Here is an 11,420-nt window from a genome sequence, read left to right as displayed (position 1 = left end):
GAGAGAGAGAGAGACAGAGAGAGAGAGAGATAGAGAGACAGAGAGATAGAGAGACAGAGAGACAGAGAGACAGAGAGACAGAGAGACAGAGACAGAAACCAAGAGTGTCTGATGGACTTGATTTTATATTCTAATTTTAAATAGTCACTTAGAAAGAGTATCAGGGTGTGTAAAGAGACCTCAGGCCTTCCTGTATTTATAAGGTGGGGCTGTCAGACTTAGAAGCATGGCTTATATAATCTCAAACTCTAGTGAAAGGCTTGATTTCAGATAGCCAAAAGAAAGAGAAAACGAAATTGAATGCTAAATTTCTAAGACAGCACTGAATATTTAAAGTGAAAAATCACATTTGTAAATGAGCCTAAAGATAAATCATAATCCTCTTAACAGTGAGTGTAAATACTTGCTACCTAATAAGATTCATGAATCAAATGAAAAACTGAAAAACTAGTATTTTTAATTTGTCATTTTTTTTCCTCTCTTTTTGAGACAGGATCTCCCTGGCTGGCCTAGAACTCACAGAAATCTCCAGAGTGCTGGGATTAAAAATGTACACTAACACACCCAGGTTAATTTGTCATTTTAATAGTATAAATATTAATGAAGGGTTATGCAGAGGGCTTTCCCTGGAAGGAGCGCTGACTGCATTGGAGCAGCTGGCCTTCCTTATATGCAGGCAACAAAACAAGACAAACCTCCCTTGAACGCTGATCCTTGTAGCATCCTCTCTCTTGAGCTACATGGCTCAGGCCTGCCTTACCCAGCACAGGTTCAGATCGGGCAGACCCACCTTAAGGAGCCAAGCATATACATATTCATCCTCATTTCCTTCCATTTCTAAAGCCATGGTAGGTAGAGAGCTTGCCACAGAACCATGAAAGCCAGGCACGGTGCACATGCTTAGGATCCCAACACTGGAGAGGAGGCAGAGACAGGAGGGTCTCTGGGGCTCGCTAGTCAGTCAGTGTAGCCCACTTCACTGTGTTTCAGGCCTGAGAGGGACCAGGTCTCGTAAAAAAAAAAAAAAAAAAAAAAAAAAAGCAAGGTATGCAGTATCTAAGGATAGGCAGGGTTGACCTTTGACCCCAAAGCATGTGCTCATATCTCACACAAAGAAAAATCTACATTGTACTGACGCAGGGGTTCAAGCCCTAGGTAGCAAAATCACCTGGAAGCCTTGGGTTAGAGTCAACAATGTGCCTTTCTAGCAAATCCCCCAACAGTGACAGATGCTGCTGGTCTGGTGGGCAGTTTGAGAACACTATCCTCTGAACAACACCACAGCTTATCTCTAGCCGAGGACTATCTTCTTTAAGTCAGTAAGATAGTTAGCTTCAAAAAAAAAAAAAAGGTTGTTTCCACATGGGAAGAGTAGATCAGATCCGCTCCTCAAAGCACCTACAATCACGAATTCTTCCCAATATGCAGTGTGAGACCATACTTCCAGCTATAAGCAGAGTTCAAGGTTTCCATTATATTAGAACCTTTGCCAAGATCAACTCAGAGACGTTACTGCCTAAATGACACTGTCTCAGAGTGGCACTGTAACCTGCGAGAGAACCCACCTTCTCTCTCTCTCTCTCTCTCTCTCTCTCTGTCTGTCTCTGTCTCTCTGTCTCTGTCTCTCTGTCTCTGTCTCTCTCTGTCTCTGTCTCTCCCCCCCACCCCCCTTGGAGGTGAAAACTTGAGTTTTCTCACTCGGATTTCTCAGAGAATGTGAAGGGGAGAAGTGGGCAGTGCAGAGAATCAGGTGCGAATACGCCTTCCGTAATAACTGGCCCTCAGCTCTAATGAAAGGCTGGGTTCTTCTGGGAGCAATCTGAATGTGGGAGGCAAAAGCTCCAGTCCCAGCACCTTCAAAGCCAGTTACTCTTCCCATGTAGTGTGTGGAAATCATGGCGCAGCCAGCACGGATGCAGGGTTTTAGAGCTAGAGATGCCGGTCTGGTGGGAAACCCTTCACACACATAATCAAAATCTCTTACTTTAGTGAAAGGATTTCTTCAGGGCATCTTTGTGTGTGTGTGGGGGGGAAGGGATCCCATAAACAGCTTTCCTCCCACTGGAACACGAAGAGAACAGTGCAGGAGGGATGGAGCAGGTCAGCTGGACTTCGGCTGGCAGCCTTCGGTCCTCATGGGACCTTACCTTTACTGTAGTCAGTGAGCTAATAAGGACTGTAAGCTCTCTGTGAAGACTCCCTTGTGTGGCTGTCATCCTCCCCATGGTCATCTCCCCCATCAAAGGCCTGAGCATGTCATCCCACAGGTCCTTCCTCCAGTCCTTCCCACTATGTTCTCACCAGGATGCCCCAGACAACTGTTAATATAGTCCTTGGTCACCATTTGGCCCAGGTTTACACTTGGGCCAACAACAAACAGCAGCAGTAGCACTCATAAATGGCCCATGGGCAGGGCTCAGTGGTCAGTTTAATCAGCCCAGCAAGCTCTCTGCTCAGCTCAGAGCTGAAAAACCACTGTTCTATGGCAAGTTTCACATGCCACAGATCAGCATCTGGTGTACCATCACATCCTAATATGTCCATTCAGTTCATTTCCCTTCATCCCCTAAATAGCTCTCCCTACCCTATCCCACTACCAACTCATAGGCCACTCATCTTGGGAGGACCCGGCCTTGGTAGCCTGGCTGTAACTCTTCTGTCCTAGAACATGAGATCCACTCCCTTCAGCTCCAAGCCTCTTTTGACTGAGGCTCTGCCCTGCCTGGCTCCAGTTTCCATCTTCTAGAGTCTCCTCTTGCTCCTCTTCACCCAAGGCTGCAGTGAGCCTTCCTTCTATGCACATGGGGACCATCTTCTCAGACAGGGCTGTGTTGCATTTATCTCAGTATGGGCTTATCCCAAGCATTCTGTACATGACAGGTGCAGAAATGTGATTTATCCAACCAGCTATGCTGACTGGTTGGTATATAACTGGAAATAACATAGGGCTACAGGAGAAACCTGGTTTTAATGCCTTAATATGCCAGGCTCTCACTGAAAGATTTTACAGATAGATCTTTTTCTAGTCCATCAACAGCAGGGCCAGGCCACTGTCATTTATCCTTTGGGTGGCTTCAAGTGAGGAGAGCTTCAAGAGAGTTAAGGACTCGCTCAAGGTCACGGTCTCAAATAACCAGGCAGGTTGGGTTCTGCTTGTTGTTGTTGTTGTTTTTAACCATGCATTTGCATTCCTGAGCAGAAAGGTATACACCCACCCCACCAAGAAAGACCCGCCAGGAGAGATTGTTTCAGATATTAACGTTGCAGAGACATTTCCTGTCATCCACAGCTAAGGTCAAGCCATTGCTGCCATTCAGCATTTGGGGAATATACTTCAAGAACACAGTCAGGGGCTGGGGAACTAGCTTAGTAGGGAGATAGTCTTGCAAGCATGAAGACCTGAGTTAGATTCTCAGACCTTGTATAAATGGGAGGGCATGTAATCTCAGCATGTATATACAGACATACATACATACATACATACACACATGCATACACACACATGCATATACACACATATACACACATGCATACACACATACATACACATACATACACACACATACACACATGCATACACATATATACACATGCATGCACACATGCATACACACATACATACACACACATATACAAACACATACATACACACACACACACAGAGACACAAACACACATGAACAGACACACAGGTATGCACACGTAAGAATGCAGTCAGTTTAAGAAAACTCTGAGTCATCATCCCACCTTGAGTTTTTCTTTCTAGATAAAATGATGCCACTTGGCAGAATTGCAAAGAGAAATCTGAGCCCCCTAAGACATGCTTAGAAAGGAGTCAGAGCCTGCCATCCTAAGAGGTTCTAGAAAGTTCTGGAAAGCTGCAAGTAGGTGAAGCTCCTGAGCTGGACAATTAGAAGTGCAAAGAACATGGAGAGGAACAGAGGAGGTCAAAGGGAGAAGAGGTCACACTGAGGTTGTGTGAATGCTCTCCCAAGAGGAGGGCAGAGCCCTTGGAATTTTCTGGTCAAATTCTCTTTAATTCTTCCATCTTCAGCTTCAAACTTCACAGACGTCTTCTGCCCTTCTTCAAAGACCTAAGAATGTGCCCTGTATTTCTCAGCATAGTTATGCTTTCCATGACCAGCTCTTCAGTGATATGAATTAACTGTACCTGTGTCAATATAGTGATAACTTGCATAATGATAATGATGCAGTTTAGTCTATCTGACCCCTTCTGAGTTGTCGCCATACTCTATAAGAATTTTGCCCAGACTAAGTCCTTCTCAGCTGTGCTTGACGAGGAGAGCTTTCATTAGAAAACCGGGCAGTTTAACAATGGACCAACCACAGACAGCTGGATAATGCTATGTCGTAAAGTGCAAGGCCAGCATCTCACCCCTGTCTCCTGATTCCAAGGGCCATGTGACTGCCAGCTGCCCTCCTTAGAACAACACTCCAGACTCTCTCTTAACCTCAGCTGCTGCTGGAGAACTCGCTGGCCATCCTTTCCCATCTATACACCTCCTCCCTTAAAAACCAAAGTACATACTCTCTGACAGCTCCAAGAGAACCACAGGAGACTCTACAAGTGATTGTAAAAGGTACACCCCTACCCATGCCCATGGTGGGTCACAAAAATGGTGCTGTCTTTGCTGACCAGCCAGAGCAAAGGTGGTTCACCAAGATGACTAACTTGGTTTTGGCGTCTAATTTGCATGACGGAGACATCATTCTTCTTGGTCCTTCTGGGATGGCCTTGGAAATGGGCCTGGCTACTTAAGATTCCACAGCCAGAAGGATTTGGTATTCTCTCTACCCCCACAGCTCACATACAGTATACCCCTGCAGGCCACATCCTTGGATGGAGTGAACAGATTCAGATCAGCAGAGCTTCAAGAGGAGCCACTGCTCAGTCCATCAGACCCAACGGCAGCCTGCAGCCTTCCTTTCCCGTTCCTAAAACAGTCATTTCACTTACTTCAGACAAGCCATGAAGAGCCTTTGCTGCAGCTGACACTCTTTCTCTCCCTGAAGCTTCCCCCCACCCCTTCCCCACACTGCCCTGCCTATCCATGAAGTTCAGTTTGGAATTCTGCTGGTCCTCGGTGCTAGTTACAGGAGGCTTGGGTAAATTCATTAGGAGAGATACCTTCTCCACCAGCCTAAGCATTGCTTTCCAATTCCATGGTTACAGGAATCCTTCCAAAACTACGCTACATCTAAAGACTCCGTGAAATGTAAATAAAATGAAGCACCAGAGACAGAAAACAATTAATCCTTGGGCCTGGGGTCTTTGAAGATCCAAAAAGTGCAGCTGGCATAGCTCTCCCTGATAAGACAGTGAAGGGGGAAACACCGCAGGCCCACCCTCTGTCTGCCGCCAACACGGGGGGATGGGGGCGAGTTATACTCTGTGCCCTATAAACAATTTAGCAGTGCTCTGTCCTGGTAATGTAGCAACCTTTAAACAGACTCCTAGCATCTCTGAGCATAGACAGCACAATTGCCAGGAAGACAGACAGAGCGCACACTAGTCCTGCCCCTGTGAAGACACAGCCATTTGTAGACATTAGCTGTGGCAAAACATACGAACGACCAAAATACTACCCAGCATCCAAATAGAGGAGGTTGAGCATGGCCACACCCACATGTTTATATACCTCCCATAGGTGTAGTCACTCAAACAGGGCAGCATTGAGAGACAGGACTGAGATTAGATGGCTCATAAAATGTAAAATACTCACTTTCTGCTCCTTTCTGGGAAAAGCCTGCCAATCTCTGCTCAACATGAGTCTTTCAGTACAAGAAGGCTTTTGGAATACCCCCGCCCAACAGCTACTAAGAACTATCTCCTGGACCACGCCCCCCTACCCATGTCTTGTAGCTGAGACTATTCTGGCAAATTGTACACTTGAGAGAGCGTCTGCCCTAGTCAAGGGACCTAGCACAACCTTACCACCCACCTGGGTGGACACCCAAGCCAAAGATGGGGTGCAGAGCAATCTCAGGTAGCTTAAGGTCAGAGACTTTCTTTCCTTTGTGTCCTCTGATCACCTTGAAGCTAAGAGACCAGCTCCAAGTCATGTCCCTTCCCTCCTGCTCTCGGCCTCTGCCTACGTGTACTCGAGGAGAGTGTCCAATGTGCAGCTTGCACGAACAGGATGAATAAGGCAGACTAAACAACAGCAGTGTCTCCTCAAACTGGAATTGAAAAATCTAAAGACTTAGAAGTCCACCCGCAACTGGCTGGGGTGAACTCAAGAGTCTTGGCCGGGTTCCTTTCTCTAAGGCACAGCGCCCTCACATGGTGCCAAAGGGCAGTGCAGTCTTCCTGAAGTGTTGGCTCAGATGCCATGAGAATCTCTGGGAGGACTTTACATCAATGTTCTCCAGATTTCCAGCCTGGGCTCCCTCACAGATAGCTCCTCGCTGGAAACTTTACACCAAGAAGTATAAACTCTGACCTCTCCAGAAACTCACGAAACCGCAGCAAATGGGATTCAGATGTTTCTATGTACGGTACGGGGATGTGACCTAGACTTGAAACACTTTGGCAAAAAAACGGGAGATATGATGTGGGCCTTTGAGTCCCTCCCAGAACATGATACAGCGCTGACCTGAGTCCTACAGTGATCTGAGCCTTTCTCACTCCACTTAAGCCTCCTCGCCCGCAGACCACACCCTTTGCATCCTCACCCCCCCTTCCACTCTAACACCTACCAGGCCCCACCACAATCTGCGCCTTCGCCTTCTTTTGCCAAGGATGCCCATGTCTCCCAGTTAAACAAAAGTAAACCATACCTTAGAATGAGACCTTTAAAGATTCCTGAAAATTAGGCTGCTCCCTGGAAATTATAACCACAGGTCCCCCAACACTGACCCAATACTAAGATAGCAGAAGCGGCAAGCAAAATCTTGGAGTCTTGGGCTTTCGCGCTTTGCTCCCAGCTATGCAGGTGGTGGTATAAGGTAAGTGAAGGAGGGGCTTCTCTGGCACAGGGTGGGCCGCCCAAACACAGTATCAGGAACTACTGTCCCAGAGGTGTGCTGTGACAAATATAGAGAAACAATGCAGACATTGCATGCGGAGTGATGCCAGGCTCTCCAGGGGCAGACCATCTGCCAGCCACGTGCTCTCCTTGGGGGCACCCTGGAGAAGCAGAGAACTTGGCTGGGCACCAACATAGCCAAGGGCTCAAGTGTGAGCGTAAAGAGCAAAACCACCTCAAACTTCCTGTACCTCTCCGTGCACTTGTCACGGGTGTCTCAAAGTGAGGCAAGGTCTCCAAGAAGAGAAAGCGTAAGAGCAGGGCTTACACCTGGGACAGGTGAGCATCCCACAGTTCTCACTGAGGGTGCATTCAGACAAGTAAATGCCTACTGTGCAGTAAGGCAGTAATGATACTGACGACAGTTCCTCTCTTGGTCTTACCTTTCAGCTAACAAAAGTGAGACTAACCATGCCCTGCCTGGGGTCCCCTCCTAATATAAGAAGGATCAGGGGACAGAAGAGAGGTGCATAGATACCCTATTCCCAGACAGAGGGAATGAACACTTTAGAGCTTCCCTATAACGTGCAGAAAACACACACACACCTGTGCTGATGCTGGGAGAGTGGGAACGACAGGTTCATATTCTTTCCTCTAAGTGAGCTATAGCTAATTTCTCAATGCAACCCCAGGTTCAGCACACAACAGAAGCCAGGGCAATGACAAGCTTTCCCTTGTGTTCTCTCTGCTAGGAAGGCACAGTCTGAAAGGCCAAGTGAAGGTGATGGGGAAGGAGGTCTTCTCCCGCCCAGCCCTCCGCGAGACCACCCCAGAAGAAGCAACAGACTGGGCAAGGCAGACCCATAGGGGGCGCGGGCAATACCAGGCCGCCGGAGGCGCCGCAGGCACTGAGGGAGACGAGGGAGCCCGGGTGGCCCAGGACTCGTCCGGAGTAGAAGCACAGCTCGGCAGGGTGTCCGCTGCGCCCCGAGCCACCCGCCTCCTCCACCTCGAAGCCTGGGGACAGGAAGCGCAGGTCGCGACGCAGCTGCAGGTACAGGTCGCGCCCAAAGGCCGGCAGGTGCAGCAGCAGGGCGCGCTCTCCTTGCACCGCTCGAGGGCCACCTGAAGATGCTCGCGGTTGCCGCCACCGCCGGAGCCCCGCTGCTCCCGGCAGCAGCTGCAGGTGCACGTCCTCCGGGCGCAGCCGCCTCGGGAGCACCACCTCCACGTCGGCCGCCGCGTCGCCGACAGCTGCGGGGAGAGAGCACACGCGTCAGCACCGGCCTGGCCACCAGGGCTGCCGGCCGCTCCCGCGCTGGCTCGCAGGGTTCCGTGGGTATCGCGCAGCCGTGACCCCGCATTCCCTTCCCTCCCCGAGCCGGGCCTCTCCGAGCCGGCGAAGCCACTCGATCGCACCCGGGGACAGCTCGCCATCGGCGTGCGGAGCGGGAACCGGAGACCAGTTCTCCAGCCGCGGCCTTCGCTCTCCTCCTATGGGGATGCTGTCAGCGGTCCACCCATGCACCCGGGCGCCAGGATGCTTCGGGAAGGCACCGGGAAGGTGGCCGCGCGAGCTAGGAACGCTACCTGTGCCCGGGTCCAGCCCCCACACCAGCAGCAGCAAGGACAGGACGAGAGGGGGCAGCAGGGTGCCGTCACACATGGTACTCGGGACCAGCAGCCCCCAAGACCGTAGTGGCAGAGCAGGGGCGCGCGAGGCGGCGACGCCAGCCGGAGTGAAGCCCTGCAGCCTTTGGAAAAAGTAATTAGCGCTGCGGACAAACCCAACCTGGTAAATACTAAGCCCCACCTTCTCTTTGGAAAGTAGGCGGTGATTGGGCTTTTGCTTTCCTCTGCCCCGCCTTCCCTGTCCGTATTGGTTAGGGCCGGTCGAAACCAACGTGCGTAGTTAGGTTGTAAGCACTTTCTTACACGTGGTTTCTAGGCAGTAGGTAGGCTGTGACACCAGGTGGCAGGCGCGAGCCGACTCGGCTGCAGGATCTTGAAGCAGCCCTGAGGATACCAACCTGGTCTTCAGTTTGTTCTCAGTTGGGAGATCACCTTTGAGGCTTCCCAGGAAGACAGGCCAGACCAACCAGTTCCGTACAAGGAAAAAAAAAAAATCTCTATGTATTGAAGTGGCTCCTATTTCTGATTTGTTTAGGCTAAAAAGACCCAGACCACTGTTTCTAGCACACCTGAATTCATACCTGACTTCTATATCAACAGTATTTGTCCACACTCTGCAGGCTTCTGGCAGTCTTTACTTTCACAGAAGCCAGGAAGGAGAGAGCATGATCATATTCCCCTGAAGACCGGGAAACTGGGAAAAAGAAAATGTAAGGACACTGGAGAGCTGAGTGGCAGTGCCTGACCTTGAACCCTGTCTTTCAGGAACAGCATGAGTGTTCATTTCCCCAGCAAAATCTAACCCGACGATATCTTTAGTGGGTCCCTCCAGGTAATTCCGTTGGCCTCTTTAAAATCATCTTACAGAAAGCAGGACTGACTGAGCACAAGGATAGCACAGTGGTCATAGATGGCTCTCCATTTCTCCCTTTTTGTCTGTTTGCTTGCTTGTTTTCAAAAGGCAAAACTATGACAGGCCCATACTCACCCCTTCATCTCAGGATCCAGACTTCATCACACAGGGCTATATTACCAGAAAGCATCCAGAGACGAGGTAAACGCTGGTGAGTTTCCCTAAGTCTGATGCCCTTTCTTTCCCTGGTAAGTTGTCTGTAGCTCTCCACAAAGGCTTGTCACAGAATGTGCTGTCACTGTGGTCTCTGATCTAGTGGCTGTCACTCACCAGTTGGCACCCACAGGACACCAGGAGGCAAGGGTCAGGCTCTGTCAATGGCTATGAATAGGGCTTTGCCTCACTTGACCATGAGAACTTGACCATGGCCTCAACCATTTCGTGGGAAACAGGAGGAAAAAGAGAAGCTATAGCCCCATCCGTGTGTGGTCACACAGCAGCTAGCTGTAGTGACAGCCAGGGGATGTTTTTCTCCTGAGAGTTGTTCAGTTTCTTCTCTGTAAATCAAGGAGCTAAGCTATGCTGCCTCTCCTTGGAGGGTGAACTTCTAATCATTTGAACTATTCTTGAAAATAAAAACAAGGGCCTGCAACGTACCTGACATACCATTAGCACTTTGTTAGATTTATTGAATACATGAATAAACGAAAAGTGATTGATTAAATCAGATGTTTCAGCTGGGCAGTGGTGGGGCACGCCTTTAATCCCAGCACTTGGGAGGCAGAGGCAGGCAGATTTCTGAGTTCGAGGCCAGCCTGGTCTACAGAGTGAGTTCCAGGACAGCCAGGACCACATGGAGAAACCCTGTCTCAAACAAACAAACAAACAAACAAAAAATCAGATATTTCAAAGATTCCTCCTGTAACAGGGCTCCCATCATTAGCACAACTGACTCTGCAGTAGAGATAACCGTTCAGACTGAAATTCAGCACAACGTCAGCACCACCTTCCAAAACCTAATGAAAGGCTTGTAACAGCCATAGTTATAGGGATGTCTCTTAGGGACTAACCTTGCTCTTTGGTTTCTGTAGTTCTGCCTCTGGCTAACTGTTCTTGTTAACAGTTTGTCAGCCCAAGACATGGGTTTTGTGCTTAGAAGCTCACCCTGAAGAAGGCTCAGGACTACACTGAGATCCCAAATACCTCGTGTAATCGCCGGCTTGCTAATAGACTTTGTATTGGCTTAAGCCCATGTGTAAGCAGTCGCCTCTGCTGACTACTCCACAACACTTCAGCTGTCAAATGTGCTAAGCAAGCATCGAGCCCATGCCCCTCTCCGTTCATTGTTTGTCATTCTGTCTTGTCCGGAGCAGTTTCAGTCTGGCAAGTTCATGGAGATTGGCTTAAAACCAGCAACGATTAGGGGCCAGATGTTAAATAGTCCTCTGTTATCGAGAAAGCACTGGGACACGGAAGGCCTCCGTTGTTTAAATAACCCCACCTTGCTAATGTGTACGTCTGCACCCAGCACCCCAGGCATTGCTGATGCGTAGGAACACTAATAAACATTTGCCAGATGACCAGCAGCTCAGTAGTGTCTCTCTCCTCTTTTATGTATGCCGCTCAAAGTGTTCTTCCACTATGAGGGATGATTTGAAGGACACAACTGAGCAGAAAAACTGTGACCAGCTCTCTGTAACTGGACTGTGTTTATCAAATACACTTAGTTGCTAATATCGGAGCTCCGCTGAGCTCAAGTGAGCAGAGAGAGGCTGTTTATTACACGCTGTTTGGTTTATGTTCTAAAACCAACCACTGCCGGGAACAACAGCCTCCGTCAGTGAGGAGAGACTGGAATCTGACCATTCATAGTGGGAAAGTAACACTCTGCAATCTCTGCTGAAGTACTGAGAAATGGCTCAAAACTTAAATATAAAGTTACCATA

General features: G+C 49.1%; 1 protein-coding gene across 2 annotated transcripts in view; it reads right to left on the bottom strand.

The window, feature by feature from the left end:
- Window positions 1-8,794, bottom strand: part of Adamts17 (ADAM metallopeptidase with thrombospondin type 1 motif 17) — a 319,009-nt gene extending 310,215 nt beyond the window's left edge. Inside the window, exons 1-2 of one of the 2 annotated variants that reach the window (XM_031386937.1) lie at window positions 8,580-8,794; window positions 7,873-8,243 (exon numbers count right to left, since the gene is read on the bottom strand). In XM_031386937.1, the coding sequence (XP_031242797.1) occupies window positions 7,873-8,243; window positions 8,580-8,655 (447 nt within the window). In that variant the 5' untranslated portion in view covers window positions 8,656-8,794. The remainder of the gene's footprint in view (window positions 1-7,872; window positions 8,244-8,579) is intronic. The other variant, XM_031386938.1, reaches the window with a different exon arrangement.
- Between the last annotated feature and the right edge of the window lie 2,626 nt (window positions 8,795-11,420).

This window comes from Mastomys coucha, unplaced genomic scaffold, assembly GCF_008632895.1.
Source record: "Mastomys coucha isolate ucsf_1 unplaced genomic scaffold, UCSF_Mcou_1 pScaffold21, whole genome shotgun sequence".
NCBI classification, from domain to species: Eukaryota; Metazoa; Chordata; class Mammalia; order Rodentia; family Muridae; genus Mastomys; species Mastomys coucha.
Note: the sequence above shows the minus strand (reverse complement) of the source record. Positions and strands in the feature narration are given on the sequence as shown.